General features: G+C 32.2%; 1 protein-coding gene across 3 annotated transcripts in view; it reads left to right on the top strand.

Moving 5' to 3' along the window:
- TMEM135 (transmembrane protein 135) overlaps positions 1–24,061 on the top strand; it is a 207,813-nt gene that overhangs the window by 63,343 nt on the left and 120,409 nt on the right. For 2 of the 3 annotated variants that reach the window (XM_069469095.1, XM_069469097.1), the window contains one exon: positions 13,836–13,901. The exons of the other annotated variant lie outside the window; for it this stretch is intronic. In XM_069469095.1, coding sequence (XP_069325196.1) covers positions 13,836–13,901 — 66 coding nt within the window. The remainder of the gene's footprint in view (positions 1–13,835; positions 13,902–24,061) is intronic. 3 annotated transcript variants of the gene reach the window in all.

Genomic DNA, 24,061 nt, shown 5'->3' with positions numbered 1-24,061 from the left:
CTGTGATCCAGTTTGCTTTAACTTTTGTATATAGTGTAAGTTCATTTTATTTTATTATTTTTGCATATAGTTGTCCAAACGTTTCAGCATCATTTGTTCAAAAGATCATTGTTTTTCATAGAATTGCGTTTGTACCATTGTTGAAAAATCAGTTTTTCACAAATGTGTAGGTCTGTTTCTGGACTCTATTCTCTTCCATTGATTTATTAGTCTACCAAAACCATGCTATCTTGATAACTGTAGATATATGATAATTTTGGCTGCCAGTTAGTGTTAGTCTTCCAATTTTGTTCTTTAAAAGTTGTTTTGGCTGTTTTAGGTCCTTTGTATTTACATATGAATTTTAGAACAGCTTTTTAATTTCTGCATAAAAAGCCTTCTGAGATATCTGTTAGAATTAGGTTTAATCTCTAGATCAATTTTGGCAGAATTAATATCTTGACAATATTGAGTATTTTGACCCATGAACATGTTATATTTCTCCATTTATTTACAATTTCCTCTAATTTTTCTCAGTGATATGTTTTATTTTGAAATATACAGTTCTTGCATATCTTTTGTCAAACGTATCCACAAGTATTTCATATTTTTTAATGCTGTTGTAAATAATGTGTTTTATTAGCTTGACTTTTCAATTGTTCATTGTTGATATATTGAAATACTATTGATTTTGTATATTGATCTTATGTGCTTCAGCTTTGCTAAACTCAATTTTTCATTCTAGTAGCTCCTTTTTGGCATCTTTTACAGCATCTTTTACATAAATGAACATGTCATCTGAAAAAGAGAAAATTTTGCTGCTTCTTAATCTGGATGCCTTTTATTTTGTTCTTGCATTATTACATTAGCTGGGACTTCCAGTATAATATTGAATAGAAATAGAGACCATCATGACATTTGACCTTATTCCTGATCTTAGAGGGAATATATTTAGTGTTTCACTATTAAAATGTGATGTTGGCTAAGATTTTTTGTAGATGCCATTTTTCCCTTTGAGAAAGTTCCCTTGGACTCCTACTTTTTTTTTTTTTTTTTTGAGACAGAGTCTTGCTCTGTTGCCTGGGCTAGAGTGAGTGCCCTGGCATCAGCCTAGCTCACAGCAACCTCAAACTCCTGGGCTCAAGCAATCCTCCTGCCTCAGCCTCCCGAGTAGCTGGGACTACAGGTATGCGCCACCATGCCCGGCTAATTTTTTCCATATATATTTTTAGCTGTCCATATAATTTCTTTCTATTTTTAGTAGAGACGGGGTCTCGCTCTTGCTCAGGCTGGGCTCGAACTCCTGACCTCGAGCGATCCACCTGCCTTGGCCTCCCAGGGCGCTAGAATTACAGGCGTGAGCCACTGCGCCCGGCCAAGTGAGAGTTTTTTTTTTTTTAAATCAGGAATGGGTGTTTAATTATGTCAAATGCTTTTTCTGTACCTATAGAGATGATGATACAGTTTTTCTTTTTTTAGTTTAATATGGTGAATTACATTGCTTGATGTTTGGCCTTGTATCCTAGAATAAACCCACTTGATATATTATTCTTTTTGTATATTGTTGGATTCAATCTGCTCAATTTTTTTAAGAACATTTATGCCTATGTACATATTGGTGTATAGTTTTCCTGTAATGTCTTCATTTGGTTTTGCTCTCTGGGTAACACTGCCCTTGCAGAATGAATTAAATAGTATTTCCTTCTTTTCAAATTCCTAGAAGAGTTTTATAGAATTAGAATAATTTTTTCCTTAAATTTTTGGTAGAATTTACCAGTGAAGCCATATGGACCTGGAGTTTTCTTTCAGAGGGTATTTTATTACTATTTCAGTTTCTTTTTATAGACATACGGCTATTTAGGTTATGTATTTCTTCTTGTGAGAGCTTTGGTGGTTTGTGTTTCCTAAGCAATTTGTCCATTTCATTTAAGTTGTAAAATTAATCGGCATAAAATTATTCATAATAGACTCTATTGTCCTATTAATTTCTGAAGAATTTGTAGTTATGTCACTTCATTCCTGAAAATGATAATTTGAGCCTTCTTTTTTTCTCCAGATTATAGTTTATCTGGGGAAATGTTTTGTGTGGATTTGAAAAGAATATTTATTCTGCTTTTGTGTAATGCAGTGCTCTGTAAACATCATTAGGTCAAGTTGATGGGTATTCTTCCAGGCTATATCTTTACTGATTTTCTCTCTACTTTTTCTATCAGTTATTGTAGAGGAATATTGAATTCTATAACTATAGCTATGGATTTGTCGTCTTTGTCTTACCAATTTTTGATTCATGCATTTTGAAGCCCTGTTTTTAGACACATGCACATGTAACCTTTTTATGTTGTCTTTATAAATTGACCCTTTTATTATTATGGAATGACCTTCTTTATTTCTTATTTCAGGCATTATATGCCTATTCGAAAAAAAACACATGAGAGGAATGGGATTACTATTATTGATTTAATTAAGCCAATATCCTTGTAAGAGAAGGTGAATTATCTAAACAAAATCAGCCTTTTGTTAGAATAGAGGAAGGAAGAGGAGGAAGGGAGAGGGATGTTGTATAGTCATCCAACAATTATTTACTACATATGCTAAACTATGATAGTTAAATGAAAGATCAAATTTAGATATAATTCTTTATTTCCCACTCTCAAATTTAAAGTTAAAAAGACTCCAAATTATTAAAATATTTGATATTATCCCCATTAAATGGTTGAGAAAACTCAGTTCTGATAGGAATAGTGACCCAATTCTATTTTATTTTGATCAGGATTGAAACCTAACTCTAAATCTCAGCATTTGTGTGGGTTTTTTTTTTTTTTTTTTTTTTGGTTGTTATCATTGTTTGTTTTGACTTTAAGTGTAAGAAGATAGCATTGTGGGTGAAAAAATCTCATGCATTTCTTTTGTTAAGTTTTATTATGTTAAAAGAAGAAAAGCAGAACATAACATAGTATGTTATTACATCATGTCACATTGGATAGAACATGACAGAACATATATTAACAAAAGTACACTCTTCTTTAGAGCCAGATGACTACTCTGAATTTGGAAACAGGCCATCTGCTTATCATTTAAATTCCTGGATAACTTACCAACCCACATTTCTAAACAGAATTAACATTCTTCATAACCTTAAAACCACTGCTAAGGTCCATTGTCTCCATATGTAATTCATATTTCCTGTATTCTGAATGAAAACAGATTATGACATTTATTATGTCTAAAAAGACCAAGTTGATTTCATTAACATAAGAGGCTAATGAAATATACTGTCAGCATTTGAAATTTCTGTAATACAGTTTGGGACATATTTGTTCACACTTTGGTAAACCACATGCCCCCAAACAATCAATAAATAAATACTTACTTGACATATTCTAAACGACTACTTATTCATTAGATCTTACTTCTTTCATTCATTCAACTTTTATTGAGTGTTTCTTAGGTATAGTTGCTAGAGTTATAATAATAAGTGAGATTCAACCTATAGTCTAGTGAGAATTTTAGATGACTAAGTAGTTAATATATACTATGATGAATTGTTGAGGGAGAAGAAGGACTCAGATATGACTCTTAAGTTTTTGTTTGGACAAATGGTGGATGGAAACACAGGTACAAGAGCACTCACTTGCAAGTCAAGGTGAGATTAGTGACATTTGTCAACTTGCTACTTTCTATATATAGTACTTATTTTCCTTAATTATCAAGTTAAGTGTATACTAGAGCAGTGGTTCTTAATTGGTGATATGTGTAGAATTTTGTATGGAATGCAGGGTTTTCATAACAATTTACTTTTCTTGGATCCTCAGTCTACCTACGAGTATGATATGAAGACTCTTGTCTTTACTGGATTATCCATATCTAACATTTATTATTGTCTTAATATTTCTGATCATTTTCTGCTGCTTTGATCACTCTCCACCTCTGCCCTGAGTTTATGTAAATTTTTGAAGTTTGTATGAATTTAAGATGAACTTAAGATGAATTTAAGATGAATTTATGAATCTATGTCTAAAGCACATAAATCTGTGTCTAGAGCATATTTGTCCTTAATAAAAAAAATTTCTATTAAGGCTGTACCCAGGTTTTTCCTAATGATTAGTGGGGATTAAGTTACAAATTAGTTGAGAACTACTTTTGTGGGTGAGACTGGGTAGGGGGGAACAGGTGTGTATTCTTTTTTAAAAACAGCTTTATTTTCACTTATGGAACATTACTTGTTTTAAGTTTACAGTTTGATGAGTTTTGGCAAATGTTTATAGTCATGTGATTACAACCACAATCAATATGTAGAATATTTCTCTATTCCCTAGAATGTCCCTCTTTTCCCTTTGCAGTCAATTTCCTTGCCCCAAGTAATCACTAATTTGCTCTCTGTCACTATAGTTTTGGCTTTTTTCTCCACCCAACAATTCATGTAAATGGACATATATTTTCATTTTTCTTGGGTAGATACTTAGGGATAGAATTGCTGGGCCTTATGATAAGTGTATGTTTACATTTATAAGAAACTGCCAAATTGTTTTCCAAAGTGACTATACCATTTTGTATTCCCACTAGCAATGTATGAAAGTTCCAGTAGCTCCATATTCTCACTATCATTTGGTATTGTCATTGTTTTTACTTTTACCCTTCTAGTGCATGTGTAGCAGTACTTTATTTTGGTTTTAATTTTCATTTCCCTAAAGACTAATGATGTTGAACATCTTTTTGTTGACTTTTTGGCTATTCATACGTGCGTGCGTGCGTGTGTGTGTGTGTGTCCCCACACATATATATGAATATATGGGTTATTTCAGAGTTGTTTATATACTCTGAATGTAAGTGCTTTGTCTTATATATTTGCATATATTTTCTCTGAGTATGTGGCTTTTTCATTTTCTTAATTGAGTCTTTTCAAAGAAGAAAAAGTTTTTAAATTTTGATGAGGCACATTTTATCAATGTATTAATTATCTTCTGCAGTGCAACAAGTTACTCAAAACTGTAGTGCCTAAAAACAGCAATCATATTTATTTTGCACTAATTTGCAGTTTGGAAATGGTTTCCCCTATAGTCCATTACTGTTCCACTTGACATCAGCTGGTGCAGCTTATGTCACTTAGGAAGCATTGTGGGTTGGGATATGTTTTGGTATGGCCATCTTTGGGCAGTACAGTTTGCAATGATGAATTTTTTCTTTAATATTTTATTCTTTTTTTCCCTCATAATGTAACATATCTTTGCCTAACCCAAGATCAGAAAGATTTTCTCCAGTGTTTACTTTCAGAAGTTTTATGGTTTGATCTCCAACATTTAAGTCTACGATTTGTTTTGAGTTAGTTTTTGTGTATGGGATGAGATATGGGTTGAGGTTCATATATCCATTTGGAAGTTCAATTGTTTCAGTTCCATTGGTTGAAAAGACTATTTTTTTCCCCATTGAATTACCTTGGTACCTTTGTAGAAAGCCAAGTGGACATAGATAAGATGTTGGGTCTATTTCTGAATTCTAACCTTATGCCAATACATGATGCGGTCTTGATTACTTGAAGCTTTATAGTAAGTTTTAAAATGATAAATCTGCCAACTTTGTTCTTTTTTAACATTTGACCTACTTTGTATCCATTGCATTTTAATATAAATTTTGTAGTCAAATTGTCAGTTTCTACAAGAATGCCTGTTAGGTTTTTTTTTGTGTGTGTGTGTTTGTGTGTATGACAGTGTCTTGCTCTGTCATCTAGTCTAGAGTGCAGTGGTATAATCATAGCTCACTGCAACCTCAAATTTCTGGACTCAAGCAGTTCTCCTGGTTCAGCCTCTGGAATAGCTAGGACTGCAGACACATGCCACTATAACCAGTTAATTTTTTATTTTTTGCAGGGATGGGGTCTCACTATATTGCCCAGGCTGGCCTCAAACTTCTGGCTTCAAGTGATCCTCTTGCCTCAGCCTCTGAAAGTGCTAGGGTTACAGGCGTGAGCCACCTCACCTGGCTCTGTTAGATTTTGATTTGTATTGCTTTGATTCTATGATCAATCGGAGGAGATTTATTAATATTGAATCTTGCCATTTATGAACATCATGCATTTCTCCATTTATTTTAGGTTTTTAATTTCTTGCAACATTATTTTTTTATTTTTAGTGTTCAGATCTTGTACTTCTTTTATTAAATTTATCTGTAAATATTTAATATATTTGTATTCTAATGTAAATGGAATTAAAAAAAATTCATTTTCCAATCATTCTTTGCCAGGATAGAGGAAACAATTGAGGGGTATTGAATATTGACATTTTATTTTATGACCTTGCTAAAGTTATTAAGACTAGATAGATCATTTTCTTACAAATTTAAGATTTTCCTACCTACATAGTCATGTCCTGTGTACATTTGGAAAGTTTAATTGCTTCTTTTCAAATATATATTTTTTGATATCTTTTTCATGTCTTATTTCATTGGGTAGGGCATCCAGAAGAATATCAAACAGAAATGGTGAGAGTGGCCATCTTGACCTTACTTTAGGTAGAAAGTTGTTCACCTTGAAGTCGAACAGTAGTGATAGGTATTTCTTTCTTTTTTTTTTTTTTGAGACAGAGTCTCGCTTTGTCGCCCGGGCTAGAGTGAGTGTCATGGCGTCAGCCTAGCTCACAGCAACCTCAAACTCCTGGGCTTAAGTGATCCTCCTGCCTCAGCCTCCCGAGTAGCTTGGACTACAGGCATGCGCCACCATGCCTGGCTAATTTTTTCTATATATGTATTTTAGTTGGCCAGATGATTTCTTTCTATTTTTAGTAGAGAGACGGGGTCTCGCTCTTGCTCAGGCTGGTCTTGAACTCCTGAGCTCAAACAATCCACCCGCCTCGGCCTCCCAGAGTGCTAGGATTATAGGCGTGAGCCACCGCACCCGGCCAGTGATAGGTATTTCATAATTGTCCTTTATCACGTTGAAGAAGTGCCATTCTATTTTTTGATTGTTTGTTTGTTTTGTTATTTTATTTTTTATTTTAGAGACGGGATCTCATTCTTGCTTAGGTTGGTCTTGAACTCCTGACCTCAAGGGATCCTCCTGCCTCAGCCTCCCAGAATGCTAGGATTATAGACATGAGCTACTGTGCCCAGCCTAGAAGTGCCATTCTATATCAGAAGCTACTCTGCAGACAAAAACCACTTTAGTTATTTGAATATGATATGCCCATCAGTGAACTGCTTTGTGTTTTTCTTCCTTGGGGTTCTTTGAACTCCTTGATTTCTTCCTCCTCCTTTCTTTTCTTTTTTCATTCTTTCTCTTGTGTCTCCTTCTTTTCCTCCTTTTCCTTTCTTCCACCTTCCTTCTCTCTTCTTTCTTGTTTTCCTCCTTCTTCAATATTTGGGAAGTTTTTCACCATTATTTCTTCAAGTGGTTTTTCTGCCTCCTTTTCTTCTGTTGGAGTCTCAATTACATGCTGTTTGGACTGCTTGATACTTTTTTCCTGGTCTCTGAGTCTTTCTTTGTTTTCCTCAGACTTTTTTTTTCTCTCTTTCTTCAAATTGGAAATTTCTATTGATCTATCTTCCAGTTCACTGATTATTTTTCTCTGCCATCTCAACTGTTCTGTTGAGCCTATCTAGTGAATTTTTATTTCAGTGATTGTACTTTGTTAGCTCAAATATTTCCATTTGATTCTTTTTTTATAGTTTCATTTTTCTGTTGAGATTTCATATTTATCCATCCATTAAATAGCATATTTCCCTGAAGTTTTGAACATGTTTTATATAACTTTTGAGCATATTTGTAACACCTGTTTTGAAGTCTGTGTTTTTGAAATGCAATACCTGGACCCATTTGGAGTCAGTTTCCATTGACTTTTTTTTTTCTTTTTAATCTAAAAAAGCTTTATTGTTTCTTTTTGTGTCTAGTTATTTTTGTTTGGAAACTAGACATCATATTCCATATTTTGTGCTGTAAATTTCCAGTTGCACTTCCAACTGTAAGTTATGCCTTCTGAAACCTCAAGCCAGTAGGCTTTTGCTTTATTTCATCTGAACTGTATGTAGTTGCAGAACATTCTTAGCAAAAGGTGTAGCAAACACAGAACAACTGTTTCTTTTAGAGGTAGAACCCTTTCTACATTTTGCCTGACTTTTTGCCAGTCCCCTGAGTGTTTCCTACATGTACGCATAATTAAATAGTCAGTGAGGGATTTTAGCAGAATTTATACTCAGAATCTGTGTCTCAATCATTCTGTGACTCTTTTGCTTCTAGAATTTCCTTGTGAAGTCTACAGTTGCTCTGATTTTTGAACTTTGACACATAACCTCTTAGACTTGGTAAGGGTGTAGTTTTCTGCTTCCAGAGTTGCTGGGGGGTTTGGTGAGCACTGCTAGGCAAGAAAGGCCAAAACTCACAGTTTTTACATTGTGCGGTAGCAGTGTTTCATGAGTAAGTTCTTGCCTGTCTTTTGTTGTTTTTTGAATGTTGTTTTCAACACTTTTGTTCAGTTTTTACGTTGTTTTCTATGGGAGGAATGACTTGACCTCTTTACCTCACCATTACCAAATGTTCCTGATAAATTTATTTTAAAAGTTACAAAAGTAATATATGCACTTGGTAAAAAAAATTAGGAAAATAGAATAGTATAAAATACTCTACCAAAAATTACCAAGAGTTATAAATTATATTTATTAAGTTATTGTTTATAAAAGTAAACAGCAATAAATACTGTAAATATTTACAGTGGGTTATCCTGAGTATTATCTATTCAATTGGATAAATATGGTGTTTTTTGTATTAAATTATATCAGTGGTCAGCATACTTTTTTCTCTAAATGGCCAAATAGTAAATATTTCTGGCTATGCAGGCCATATAGTCTCTGTTACATGTATTCAGTTCTGTTTTTGTAGTTTGGAAGCAGCTATAGAGGGTACATAAACAAATGGGCATGGTGGTGTGTCAGTAGTACTTCATTTATAAAAAGATCCATGTTAAGGAATGCCCTTCCTTTCATGGAGAATGTTTGGCAGTGTGAACTGTTATTTCTCAGCATGAGGGATTACTACTTTCAAGATTTTTTATTCATATTTAGATTTTAGCATTTTGTTTATGATGTGTCTGGGTATGCTTGTTCTTTTTTAATTATGAATTGACAATTTATAGTTGTGTAAATTTATGGGGAACAAATTGATGTTATAATTTATGAATACAATATGGAATAATAAAATTAAGCTAGTTAGTATATCTGTCATTTCAAATACTTAATATTTTTTGTGGTGAGAATATTTTAAATTTACTCTCTTAGTAATTTTGAAATATACAGTACTCTATTATTAACTATACTAACGATGCTGCTCAATATAACTCAAAAAAAGGAAAAACCCAAATTCTTTCTGTCAGAGATTTTGTACCCTTTGACCGTAACCTCTCCATTCCCTCCATTCTCCAACCTCTGAACCACCATTTTACTCTCTGCTTTTATGAATTCAGTTGTTTTAGATTCTACATAAAAGTTGAAATACACAGTGTTTGTCTTTCTGTGTATGAGTTATATCTCTTCGTGTAATGTTCTCCAATTTCATCCATGTTTTCCCAAATGACAGAATTTCCTTCTTTTTTGAGGCTGAAAATGACTCCCTTTCATTGTGTATGTGTGTGTGTGTGTATTAATATCTATTTTTGGTTTTGTTGCCTGCGTTTTTAGGGTCAAATCCAAAAAAAAAAAAAAAAAGAAATCGTTGCCCAGACCACTGTTGTGTAGTTTTTCCTCTATTTTTTTTTAATGTAGTTTTAGAGTTTCAGGTCTTATGTTTAAGTCTTTAATCCATTTTGAATTGAATTTTGTTTGTGGTGTGAGATAAGGATCCAATTTCATTCTTCTGTATGTGAAAATTGAGTTTTCCTACCATCATTTATTGAAGAGACTGTCCTTTTTCCATTGTGTATTCTTGGTACCTTTGTTGAAAATTGGTTGACCACAAAAATATGCATGAGTTCATTTCTGGGCTCTTTATTCTGTTCCATTGGTCAATGTGTCTGTTTTTTTTTTTTTTTTTTTTTTTTTTTTTTGCCAATACCATGCTGTTTTAATTACTATAGTTCTACAGTATAGTTTGAAATCAGGTAGTGTGATTCCTTCATCTTTTTTCTTTTTGCTTACGATTATCTTGGCTATTTGGGTTTTCTTTGTGTGTGTGTGTGTGGTTCCATATGAATTTTAGGATTGTTTTTTCTATTTCTATGAAAAATGATTTTGAAATTTTGATAGGGATTGCGTTAAATGTGTAAATAGCTGTGGGAAGTATGGACTTCTTAACAGTATTAATTCTTCCAATCTGTGAATGTGGAATATCTTTCCATTTATTCATGTCTTCTTCAGTTTTTTTCATCAATGTTTTATGGTTTTCAGCGTACAGGTCTTTCACCTACTTAGTTAATTTTGTTTATATATTGTATAAGGTGCTGGAAATACATGAGTAAAAGATGTCATTTATGTCCAAGAACCTCCCTGTTTAATTGGTAAAGTAGAATAATAAAGAAATAGTCATAGAATAGTAAAAAGTGCTATAAACATAAAGTTTTGTTTTTCATATTCACAGCCGTGATTAAGGCTATGTTGTTTTTGATCTTTTCATAAATCCCTTCCATATTTTTATACTTGAAAAGTCAAAACTATTATTTCTCAAACATCTGTTCATCTCAAGAAGTGCTATCCTCAACTAGACCTTGGATTAAATATTTTATGTCGATCTAGCTCTTTACAGAGCATTTTCACATGTTAACTACACTTGTATTGACCATCTACAGACAGGTTGCTGTTAACTATCACCGTTTTACAACAAGATCAGTGCTTAGAGAGTTCAAATGACCTGCCTAAGGTTATCCAAGTATTGTCCAATAGTTGGAAATAAGATAACTAGAAATATAGTTGCTTGACTAATACGAAATAAATACCTGCTAAATACAGCCATTTTTGTATTCATATTTATAAACGTCATGTTAAATTAACCCACTGAAATCTTTCTATAAGATGATGCTTAGCTGATTAAAGGTATTATAATATGATGCTTTCAAGATATTGTAATCATATTATTTTTAAAAGTAACAGTATATGAAGTATGTATTTCTTCTTGTTAATTTTACTTAGTATGTGTTAGTGTAATGAATTAGAAAGTATTGGACTATAAGCACATGAGTTTCTTTTTTGAATTTTGATTATTTTCACTTTAGGAGCTACTCAAAATACCACACTTATAACATTTCACAGTGTTCCAAAATTCTGTTTTAAAGGTTTTATTTTTTAGTGCAATAAAAATTGTTTTTTTTTTAAGAAATTGAGTCTTGCTATGTTGCCCAGGCTGGGTTCAAACCCCTGTACTCAAGCAATCCTCTTGCCTCAGCCTCCTAAGTTGCTGTGACTATAGGCACATGCCACCACTCCCAGCTCACTTTTATTTTTTCACTTTTTAAAAAATTATTACCAAACACTATATGTGCATAGTTAAACATGGAGATTACTACTGTTATCACCTCAGAGTATGTCCTTCCAGATATTTTTGATTTACGCACAAAGATGAACAAACGCGCACACAAGGATCCAACCAAGAACTTTGCATTTATTTTACATCTAGGTTTTATGTCCTTTAAGTCTCATATCTAGTACTGTTCTTAAAAGCAGTCTTTCTTGATTCCCTATTTTTAAACAAGGATCTTGCAGACAGTTTATCCCCCATGCCACTGACATAGAAAATGTTGAATGAATGTTTTTAGTATTAATCATCCTAGATGTAATAAAAACCCAAGGAAAGGGAAATTTCAATCAAGAATTTGCTATTGGTAAATTTACAAATGCTGAGAATTAGTTGTGTATTGTATTGTTTTTGACACTTGTTAGTAGTTGTTTAGGTGCAAGTAAATTAAAAGCAATCTCTTTAGTAAGGTTAGAAGAAAGTTGCATTCTCCGTTGCTTTCCTATAGAAACAAAGGAAGCATAGCTGAATTGACAGAGTGCTATTAGAATGAGACATCGTTTCTGGTGGGAAGAGCTGATATAATAAATCAATTTAGCTGGGAACAAAAGATTGAATTTGGTATTCTATTGGAGAAAGTACATAAAAGGAGTTTGATCATCACATTACCTTAGGTTTTTGAGACATAAAAAAGTAATTTAATTTGTTTTTGAGAAATTATTGCATACTTTATGCCAAGTACTGATTGCCTGTGCCCTCCCCCTTTTGCTCCTCAAATGTATACAGTAACTAGCCAGACCTACATGAGTACTGTTAAAAATCACATCAGTAGATTAAATAGGGTTAATATACGTATCATTAAGAGTAAATACAGCTACACCATTGGTGAGAAATGTTTTCCTTTAATAAAAATTTCTATAAATAGTTCTTTCAACATTTAATTTTACATGGTTTAGTAAAAATCTATTGTAGTAAATTTATCTTTCATTTATAACTGGATTGTTTAGTTTTTATTAAGTTGTAGGAGTTCTTTATATACTGTGGATATTAACTCCTCATCAGATATATGATTTATTTGCAAATATTTTCTTCTTGGATTGCCTTTTCATTTTGTTGGTAGAGTCCTTTAATGCACAGAAGTTTTAAATTTTGTTGAAGTCCAATTATCTATTTTTCTTTTGTTGCCTGTGCTTTGGTGTCATATCCAAGTAACCATTTTCAAATCCAATGTCTTAAAGCTTTTCCCTTATGTTTTCTTCTAAGAGTTTTATAGTTTTAGATCATAAGTTTAGGTCTTTGATCCATTTTTGAGTTGCTTTTTGTATATAGTAGAAAGTGAGGGTCCAACTTCATTCTTTTCTATGTGAATACCCAGTTTTCCCATCACTATTTGTTGAAAAAAATTGTCCTTTCCTTCACTGAATGGTCTTATTACCCTTGTTGAAAATCATTTAGCCGTATATGTAAGGATTTATTTTTGGTCTTTCTATTCTATTCCATTAACTTATATGTATTCCATTGTCTGTCTTTATGACAATACCAATTTTTTTTAATTACTGTAGGTTTATAGTAATTTTTAAATCGGAAAGTATGAGTCCTCCAACTTTATTTTTCTTTTTTCAAGATTACTTTGTATATTTGGGGTCCTTAGGTTCCATATGAATTTTAAGATGGGTTTTTCTATTTCCACAAAAAACGTCATTAGGATTTTAGTAGGGATTGCACTGAATCTGTACGTCACTTTGGGTAGTATTGACAACTTAACAATGAGTCTTCAAAACCTTGATCACAAGCTATCTTTCCATTTATTTGTGTCTTTTTAAACTTCTTTTAGCAGTGTTTTGTTGTTTTCGGTGTACAGACTTTCATTTCCTTGTTCAAGTTTTTATCTAAAATTTTTGTTCTTTTTGATGTTATTGTAAATAGGATTGTTTTCTTAATTTCTTTTTCTGATTGTTCATTGTTGGTATATGGAAAACTATAACTGTTTGGGGGTGTTATTTAATATCTGACATTACTTCATTAATGCATTTTATGTCTTTATTTCAGTAGCAGGCAAGTGAACTGAACTGAGCTCAAATGAATAAATGATAATGAGACTAAAATTCAGAATAAATGATAATTTCTAAATTGAATCAGAATACTAAATTTTAATTTAATTTTTGTGTATCAACTGAACCTGGAAGAATACCAGCATATCAAAATAACCTTTTGAAACAATTTAGTCTGAGTTCTTGATAACATTAAAACATTGTGAAAATATATTTCTGGCATATAATTTAGGGAGTTTAGTTCTTATTGTGCATTATTGATGCTTCTCTAAAAGTTGCTGGATATATAATGGTATTAGATGTTTTTCATATTTTTGGGGTGTGATATGCAGTTCAATACAGATTACAGATTATATATTTTTGCTTTTTTTTTTAATTCACAGGCCACAGAAACACTATTTAGAATGGGTGTAGCAAGAGGAACCATCACAACTTTAAAAAATGGAGAGGTAAGATGAGAATTTTGATATAATTATTGTTAATTCATAGTTTGCAATTTTTATAATATAAAATGTGGTGAGTTCTGTTATGCTTTGTCTAACAAATAGAGTAATACTTCATATACATAATATTGAATGTACCTGATATACAAATATATTTTTGTTCATAGTCATATTGGAACCAGATCTTAGGTCGAAAATAAATTGCTGGGACTTTTAATCTTTGGTTACCAATTGTTTTTACTCTTAAAAGAAAATATTTTATTCATAACAATTTCTACAAATATATATTTTTAATGAAAGCAATCCATTACCTTTTCCTTTCTTCCTATTTTATGTTATACAGAACTCATACTTATTTCTTAGGATAAAACAGTTAGAAATGTTGACATTTACCATGGGGAGTGGAAGGGAGAGAATTTTGTCTGTTCTTTTGGTTTAATGAGGATCAATTAAGATGCAGATTCTTAGTTTAGTTTTCAAAAGTTTTGACCTTTCTAAATGCATCTGTAAATTTGTAAAAAGATTTTTCTGTCAACTGAAATAAATTTCATTTCCTGTTTCAAAATTATTACTAGCCTGATCACCATTCTGTCTGCTTTTTCTTTATTTACTTCCTTACAAAGACATATTTATATTGAGTTTGAATGTAATATCACATTGCCATGTTCCTTTTTCTCTTTTACTAGCAAATACTTAAGGATGAAAACTTGCACTCCCTATTCTGGAATTAAGTTCTATGTTATTTAATGTAATATTTATAATTCAGTAACCTAAATATTTAATAGTGGGGATGAGTGAATATCTAAGGAGTTAAGCCGAATTGTATTACTGTGCGACTGTAAATTTAATTGGTTGATATATTTGCCCCTTAGGCAAAAATGTGCCATCATTTGAAAGGTATATAATCTTAAAGATTTAATTGTATATTGGCAAATCACTTTGATATCATTTGTAACATATATTTTGTCTATGGAGTAAAACTTAATTGAACACTTTGTTTTCTCAACAAACTGAAGTATGTAGTGACATTTTGAAAAAAGAAAATTTTCCCAGTAATAAGGTCAGACATATTTATCTGCTTGTTATGTCTGAAAGTAGATTTCAGATTTCAGTAATTACTACATATTTTTTCATGGGGCAGGCAATGAAGTTTTGAACTTTATCTTCTGTTATAGAAATGTTAATATGATGTATGCAGCACAGTTTTATAAATAATCATCAAGCATATCAACACATATTTGTTATGTACTTATTTTACTTAATAGGGAAAGAATAGTTAAAATAGCTGGCTTTTGGTTCATTCCTCCCCCAATTATTGGGTATTGCTTCATGTAACCAACCTGGTTAACAGGTATTAATATTGGACAATGTGTTTAAGCACTCTGATTTTCAGTTTCTAAAATGAGGTTAGAAGGGTAAGATGTATATGTTTTTCCTTACATTTTAAGATCTCTGAAAATGGAACATGTCTTCTAATCAGTGGTACTCATAGTCACCATCTGCTATTTTTCAAATTTAATGCTTCTTAAATTGGGAGATTTCTTATAAGTCTATGATATTTTAGAGTTGATAAAATAATACTTTATAGTTCAAAAAACACAGAGTGACATGATAGGCCACTAATTAGTTTTAATTTAATGATTTGATTTTGGGAAGTAGAGAATTAAGACAAAACAAAAACATTGACTACTTATACACACACAAGTAGCATAGGTTTTCGGGGATAATGGGCTAAGTGCTATGGAAATAGTAGATATGATGTGAGAATAGCTTACCCTGGAGGGGGGAACAATTGCATCAATAATTGTGAAAAAGAGTCTGGGAGAGGATGGAAATACTTAGTTCAGATAGAGTCTGGAACTAAGTAGCATCCATATTGAACTTGGAATGTGCTAAACTTAAACTCTGTTTTAGTATGAGGGCAATAGCAGAGAATCTGTTTGAGGGTAGGAGATGAACTAAAAGGTTAACAATTAATGGCTTATTTAAAACAGGAGCTGAAATGACTATCGTATTAGAACATTTATAATATGCTAAGGGAGAGTGACAAGGAGTTTATCTGTTCCTAGGGCATTTTAAAATTGTGCTAGCCCAATACTGCAAAAATCTTTGTTAAGCAAGAATTTATAGTTAACTTTATGACAATAGTATCATGTAGCAGAAATAAAACTGGTATATTCAAATTACACAAAAATCAGTATTTGACTAAATTTGTAATTTAGATGGGTGATGACAATGAAATTCGCATGTGTTTTCTTCTCTCTGTTCTGGCTTTAAGGCTGCATTTTGTCTACTTATTAGATGTTTCTGCTTGAATGTTTTAACAAATTTTGAGATTAGAAAACATTTTTCTCTTCTCTGAAAGTAAGATAGTTTGAAACTTACTTTATAGGTTGTATTGTATCATAGGAGTTTTTAACCAGAGTAGTGATACATTATCTTTTTAAATCCTCATCATAGCTTCACAAGGGGGAAATTATAATGGCCATATCTTATAGATAAGCCAAGGCTCAGAAAAGTTAAACATTTTGCCTATGGTCAAACAGATAGGAAATGGGAAAGCTAGGATTTGGACTCCAGTCTCCAGAGCCAATTCATTCAACTATACAATATTATCTCCTTTGATGTATAGTAATTTACTCAGAGTTTTCTAATCATTGTTATCTCTCTTTAATTGTCATTAATTCTACAATTGAATGATAGCATTGTAGTTAATACCTCCAAGATTATGTAATTAGCAATGATTTTTCTTCATTCTAATTATTATGGCTATCTTTTCATGTGTGTAGAATAACATATGGCTAAAACTGAATAGAAAAAAAACATACTGATCTTTTACAAATCCATTATCTCATCGAATGTTTAACCATGGTGATGTTCTTTGTAAAGTCCTGTATGTGAAGTAGTTGGATCTTTGTACCTTGATTGAATTATATAAGCTGGAAAGAAGATCATTTTTCTGGGTAGAATATTTTTTTTTTTATGTGTTTCTCCATTCGGAGGGCTAATTTTTAAAATAATCATTATCAATAAGTAGTTATTGAATGTGCTTGGTTCAAAAGTAATATTTTTGTATTTCTTTACAAAATATATAATTCTGTCTTATGTCTTCCAGGTGTTAAGTGTAGATGAAACAAGTACTTTGTGGAAGATAAAGTTAATCTCTTAAATTTATGTATTTTTATACGTATCTAATGTTCTTTTATATAACTTGAGACCAGAGTAAAGCAGAAATTGGTATTTTTTTCATTTAATTTTTCTTAATCCAAAATTTTGAAGAAAGAACAAAGGTTAACAATTCTTTACTATGGGAAGGTAGGATTTCAAACCTTAGGTCTTAATTAAATCGTTTACCTTCTGTTTTTTAGCTGACACCATATATCCTTCTTATAATAATGACCAGGAGTCACTGAGGGCTTATAATGAACAAGCTAAGTGACTTTCTTTAGCCAGTGAGTTGATTCATCTATTATGGCTTTGCTAACTTTTTTTTGAATGTTTTGAGTTTTAAAAATATCAGGCATATCTATTTTCATTTACTCAAACATTTTAAATTTTTATAAATGTGTGTTTATCATTACATCTAGAATTTTGGAGAGATTCATGAGTAGAAAGAGAAATAATCCCTGCCTGTTCATTCAGCTGATACCTACTGAGCACTTATATATTCCTGAGGTTGTTTTAGATGCCTTGATCTACCAGTGAACAAAACTGACCAATATCCCTGCTTTTTGCTAGCTTATATTCTAGCTTATTAATAGCTTATGTTCTAATTATGGAAGAAAATAAGAAACATACAAAGCACTTAGGAAGTAATTATAGTCACAAAGCTTCAAAAGAAGATGTAAGTAAGTATATAGTTTAAAAGTACAAGTAATTTAAATAATGAAGGAAGAAATAAGTAAAGTAGGGTTAAGTTAGTTCAGAAGATTTCTTAAAGGAGGTAAATCTTAAACTGAGCCTTGAAGAAATTGATAAGCATTATTGAATGGAAAGAGGTCAAAAGGCACTGCCAGTTAGGAGAAACAATAAGAAAAGGGGGATAGCTCAGACTTAAGGAGAATTAATGGGGACAGGTAACTTTTCTTGTTGTAGAATCAAAGAGAAAGGTATCATGTTGAAGAGAAGTAACATTTGTTGAGTGCCTGTTTTATGTTCTGGATACATTATAATTATTCAGCTCATTTATACATCAAAACAACTTTCCATTTTAAGTACTCTTATCACCATTTTTTTTCCAAAGAAGATATTTGAGATTCACGAAAAGGTAGTGTTGAGGAAAATAATCCCTATTCAATAAATGGTGCTGGGAAAATTGGATAGCCACATGTAGAAGTCTGAAACAGGATTCGCACCTCTCACCTCTCGCAAAAATCAACTCACGGTGGATAACAGACTTAAACCTAAGGCATGAAACCGTAAGAATTCCAGAAGAAAATGTTGGAAAAACTCTTATAGACATCGGCCTAGGCCAAGAATTTATGAAGAAGATTCCAAAAGCAGTCACAGCAACAACAAAAATAAATAAATGGGACCTGATCAAATTAAAAAGCTTTTGCGTAGCCAAGGAAACTATCATTAGAGTGAATGGACAACCTGCAGAATGGGAGAAAATATTTGCATGCTACACGTCCGATAAAGGGCTGATAACTAGCATCTACATAGAACTCAGGAAAATCAACAAGAAAAAAATCAAACAACCTCATTAAAAAGTGGGTGAAGGATATGAACAAAAACTTTTCAAAAGAAGACAAAATAATAATGGCCAACAAACAGGAAAAATTGGTCAACATCTCTAATCATTAGAGAAATGCAAATCAAAACCACAATGAGATATCACTTAACTCCAGTGAGATTGGCTTTCATCAAAAAGTCCCAAAACAACAAATGTTGATGTGGGTGCAGAGAGATAGGAACACTCATACACTGCTGGTGGGACTGAAAATTAGTACAAACTCTATGGAAAGTAATATGGAGATACCTCAAAGAACTAAAAGTAGAACTACCATTTGATCCAGCAATCCCACTACTGGGTATTTACCCAAAGGAAAAAAAAGACATTCTATAAAAAAGACATCTGCACTCAGATGTTCATAGCAGCACAATTCACAATTGCAAAGATGCGGAAACAACCCAAGTGCCCATCAATACATGTGGGCAATATGTACCATAGTACAAGAATATATAAGTGGATTAATAAAATGTGGTATATGTATACCATGGAGTACCACTCAGCCATAAAAAATGGTGAACTACCTCTTGTATTATCCTGGTTGTAGCTGGAGCCCATTCTTCTAAATAAAGTATCACAAAAATAGAGAAACAAGCACCACATGTGCTCACCATCAAATTGGTACTAATTGATCAACATTTATGTGCACATATGGAAGTAACATTCATAGGGTGTCAGGCAGGTTGGAGAGGGGAGGAAGGGATGGGTATAATCACACCTAATGAGTGCAGTGCACACTGTCTGGGGGATGGACACATTTCTAGCTCTGACTCAGGCAAGGCAAAGGCAATATATGTAAAGCGTTTGTACATCCATAATAAAAAAAAAGGTAGTTTTTTTAAATCACATTTCTCTGAGGATTTGTGATATGAGTTGCTTATGCTATTGATTAAGCGTATGGTATTAATATAATCAAGAATTACTATTCTATCTCCCTCCCAACTGGAGTAGCCAGCCTCCTGTGTTAGAAAAAATGCTGGTCTACATGTCAATACACCTGGGTTCTTTTTCTGGCTTCACCTTGGGCAATTTATTCAACTTCTCACAACTTCAGATTCATACTTTAGAAGCTTTACAAGCATGGTACGATAGGTCCTCACTTAATATCATCAGTAGGTTCTTGGAAACTGCAACTTTAAGTGAAACAACATATAGCAGGTCCTCCAATAACGTCCTTTAATTCAACATCGTTTTGTTATAAGGTTGATGATGAAAAAAATGGTTTTGTTATACATCGTTTTCTTTAAAGTAGCAGTTTCCAAGAGCCTATTGACAACATTAAGTGAGGACTTCCTGTATATAGAAAGGACTCCTAATCCTATCTCTAATGTGGTGGGAAAAAAATGAATTTTGATTACAAAACAGAAAGTTTGAAACAACTGAAGCCACTGGTCATTGCTTTCAGGGTGATGAAACATTAAAAGAGGCTTCAAAGTGGTTGTGGGTTTACTATCTTGCTCATGTAGAAAAAAATGTATTTCTTTTCTTTAAATTTATTTTTATTTTCTTTTTTTCAGCCAAATGCTGTAAATCAAAAAATGTATTTCTTAATAGTCATCAATATGGTGATATAAATATTGAACTGTCAGAGGCAAGAGACTGATCTAAGTAACATCTTGATATTTTTTTCAGTTCTCCAATTACATGAATCAAAATAACATTATATTTTGGCAGGTGCTTAGCAAATTTACAATCTATAGCAGAATCACATCATAAAACATTGAGCTTCTGAATTTGTATTTTATTCTTGCTGGAATATTTTAATCGTTGTCACTAAATCTGCTTTAAATAGTTCATTGTGTTATGTACCATTATTTCATACTGCCGATGAGCAGTTTTATGAAAATTTTGGTGCATACAAAGAAGGCCAAGGGCCAAACTGAGATTTTTTTTTAAAATATCAGATCACAATGTTTAAGTTTGGTGGCCTTGTCTGTACCAACTCTGTGTGTACCTTTCTATACTGAGATAATTATCTTTTGAAAAGCCCTTATTTTCTTCATAATAGTAACTCTGCTTTTGATTTAAATACAAAAATAAATGTGCCATAATTTTGTCCTTAAACAAAATAAACAATATCTGGATAATATCTGCCTAACAGTGGAACACTTAGGTTTTATTTTTCAAAAATTGGAAGGGTCCTTAAGATAACATCAGTTTGTTTTGATCCTAATAGGAAGAGCTTTAGGCCAGGAAAGCAATTATTTCCACATGGGTAAGGCCAGTCCCAGCTATCACCCCTACACCAACCACCCACTAAACTTAAACTTTTCTACCTTGGTTATATAGATAAATGTGGTTGAATGCACTAGAAAATACAGGCTCTATTTTAAAAATACTGACTTTAGATATATGGAAAATGTTTCTTTGTGTAAAAGAATATGAAAAGAATTTTGTGTATGTTAGGATGAGTTCAACAGGAAGTAACTTAAGCTTTTTGAATTAGCAAAGAAATTTAACTTTATGCACATATGTATGTATGTGTATATACATATGTGTATGTATAATTTTTAGCATTTTGTTTGTGTATTATTTTTTCTTGTTTACTTGGCTATGTACTCAACAGATGAGTTTGCTAGATAGAGGCAAGTATTGTTTGAAGTGGTTCGGTAGGGATGTGGTGGGTCAGAATAGAGAAGATTAGTATTTAATTGTACATTGACGACATTAATTTCAAATGGAATATTATATAAATTTGAAGAGAATTGAAGTCCATGAGAAAGATTATTTAGATGGCTTGAAGAGTGAAGGAATTTGGAAAATGTCTGGTTTAATGACTTTTGCTATGGTGGCTTCAGTCTGTATTTGAAACTGAAGTCAGATTATAGTGGGGTGGGGAGTGAATGAATGGGAGGTGGGGTGAATAGATTTCATACATGCACTCCTTTTTTAGGAGGGTGGCTTCAAGAGGAGAATTAAAGAACAATAGCAAGAGGGAAGCTCGGAAACTGAAAAACAATGACTCCCACATATACAATAACTTCTTCCCTTTCTCTCTTTCCTTATTGTTTGAAGTGTCTTAGCCAGTGCTGAATGCAAATTAGGCTTTAATGTAATATACATGATAGTTCTTTTGATATAATTTACAGTAATGGATTATAAGATTATCGAGTAAAAAGCATTTAAAAGGCAGAATCACGATTGATCTTAAAGTCTCTAGAACTAATGATGGCATAAGGGCATTGGCTAATCCCAGATTGCCCCAAATGAAAGCATCCTCTCCTTCTTTTTAAAGTCTTTTTCACAAAATTATAAATGTGGACATAATCCATCCTGCGTTTTTTTAACCTGATTTAACAGTGCTGATTGTGATAGCATTCTTCCATCTAATTGTATGCTCTCATGACGGTTGGAACCCTTCATTTCTTGACACTTTTTCAGTGATTGTTGCATTTGGTAAGTGTGTGTTGTTCATTATGAGAATACAGAATGAAGAATATCTGATTATTATAACTTTTTATGCCTTCTATAGTCTTGGAAACTTATCGATTAGATTTTCTTTGTTTTTTTGAACAGCTTTATTGAGGTATAATTTACATGCCATAAATTGTACTCATTGAAAGTATACAATTTGATGATTTTTAAAGTACATTTATAGAGTTGTACAACCATCATCAAATCTAGCTTTAAAATATTTCTATCACCCTAAAAACTTTCTGTTGCTATCACTTTCCACTGTGACATGGACAGCCTCAGGTAACCACTCATCTTTTTGTCTCTTGTTCCGTTTCCACCCCATGTAGTTGTATTATAATACAGTTTTGACATTAACTACCCATCAAATAGCATAAAACTCCACAGGCTCAGCCCTTCCAGAAGACTGCCCTCCTTCAAATGCCAGCCACAGTCTCTGGGGATGCTTGCAATTCTGATGGCTGACTATAAATTTGGAGATTTCTACAACTCCCTCAGGTTCAATAATTCACTTAAGAATTTTTCCTTATTATCACTGTATATTTAATCAGTGCTCACATTTCCTTAGTCATCTCTCTTTCTCTCTTTTTATAGTTTGTTAAAATCAGAGTCCAAATCAGGTCTGCACATTCCATTAAATCAGGTCTGTACATTCCAGTTGGTTAATACATCTTAAATTTATTTTAATTGGTTGGTTTCCCCTTCATCCATCTCCCCTTAGTTTCTTAGAAATTTATTTATTGATGAAACCAGATTGCAAAGTTTTTCACAGTCTGGTTTTTGGTGATCCCTGTGATATTCTTCCTCTGTTCTTTGTATTTCCTGCAAATCAATATTAGATGTAGAGGCTTTGATTAGGTTCAGGTGTGGGTTGTTTTGGTCCTCCCAGAAATATTTCATAATTGATTTTGTGTAATTTCATCAAGAGCTACATAATATCTGTCTGGTTGGTTTGTTTGTGTATCTTGTTAGCAGTCATTGATGACCATTACCTATTATTAATAACATTTATTAGACTTTAAGAATGGAGATATTCTTTTATCATTCTTATCAGTTAGAATATTTGTGTAAAGGAAAACTTTTCTTTGTCAACTATTTTGTTGCCTTTCACATGGGAAAAATAGGATGAAGTATTGATTTTTCTTCCTTTATTTGACAGTATTCAAAAAGATGAGTTGGTTTCTTAAAATCCTTCAAAGATGAGTAATGAAATTTTCAAAAATATTATTATGAAGTCATAGATTTAAACATTTTATGTGTTTCAATCCATTGTAATTATCCTTCTTGATGGTCAGATTGTCTCTTCTTTGGGCAATGGAAGTCTCTACAAGTTGCTTCTGAATCCTTTTGATAAAACCCTGGTATTAGTTTAGTAAGATAAGATGTTCTAAGTTCAGCCTGTACATGTAGGCCCCAGCTAGAATCAACCATTTCCCCAAGAATATCTGGTTAATTTACAAAAGGATTTTTAATTTACAAAATGTTTCATTCTTTACAAGCTGCTTCTCCCCCGTGAATTAAAATTTTTCACTTAGTTTTGGTTATGTAGGATATATGAGTAGATGATTTTTTAAGATTTGTTTACTATTGAAATTAATCCTCTGAGGGATTTAGCTTTCCTGTTAAGGAATCTCTCTGTTACCTACAATAAAGTTCATCTTTAAAGACAATTAAATTTTTCTCATGTAAGATTTGAATGATTAGTATTATAATACTCATTTAGCCACATACATACATTTATTAAAATTATCTCCATTTTATTAGTAGGAAAACATAAAGATTTATAAGTTAAGTATATAAGTTTATGATTTTATTTGTGAAACATTTTGAAACTCAGTAATGAGTCACCTGGTTTATGGCCCAATATTTTTTACTCAGTGATATGGCATATTTTGATTTAAAGTTGGTGTAGGAATGAACAGAAAGTTGTTTTACAGAGCAAAGGAGGGGAAAAATTAAGGCTAGTAAAACAATGTTTAAAGATGATGTACTAGAAAATGTAGTTATTGTGTGGTTCATT

The sequence above is a fragment of the Eulemur rufifrons genome, chromosome 6 (assembly GCF_041146395.1).
Source record: "Eulemur rufifrons isolate Redbay chromosome 6, OSU_ERuf_1, whole genome shotgun sequence".
Taxonomy (NCBI): domain Eukaryota; kingdom Metazoa; phylum Chordata; class Mammalia; order Primates; family Lemuridae; genus Eulemur; species Eulemur rufifrons.
Note: the sequence above shows the minus strand (reverse complement) of the source record. Positions and strands in the feature narration are given on the sequence as shown.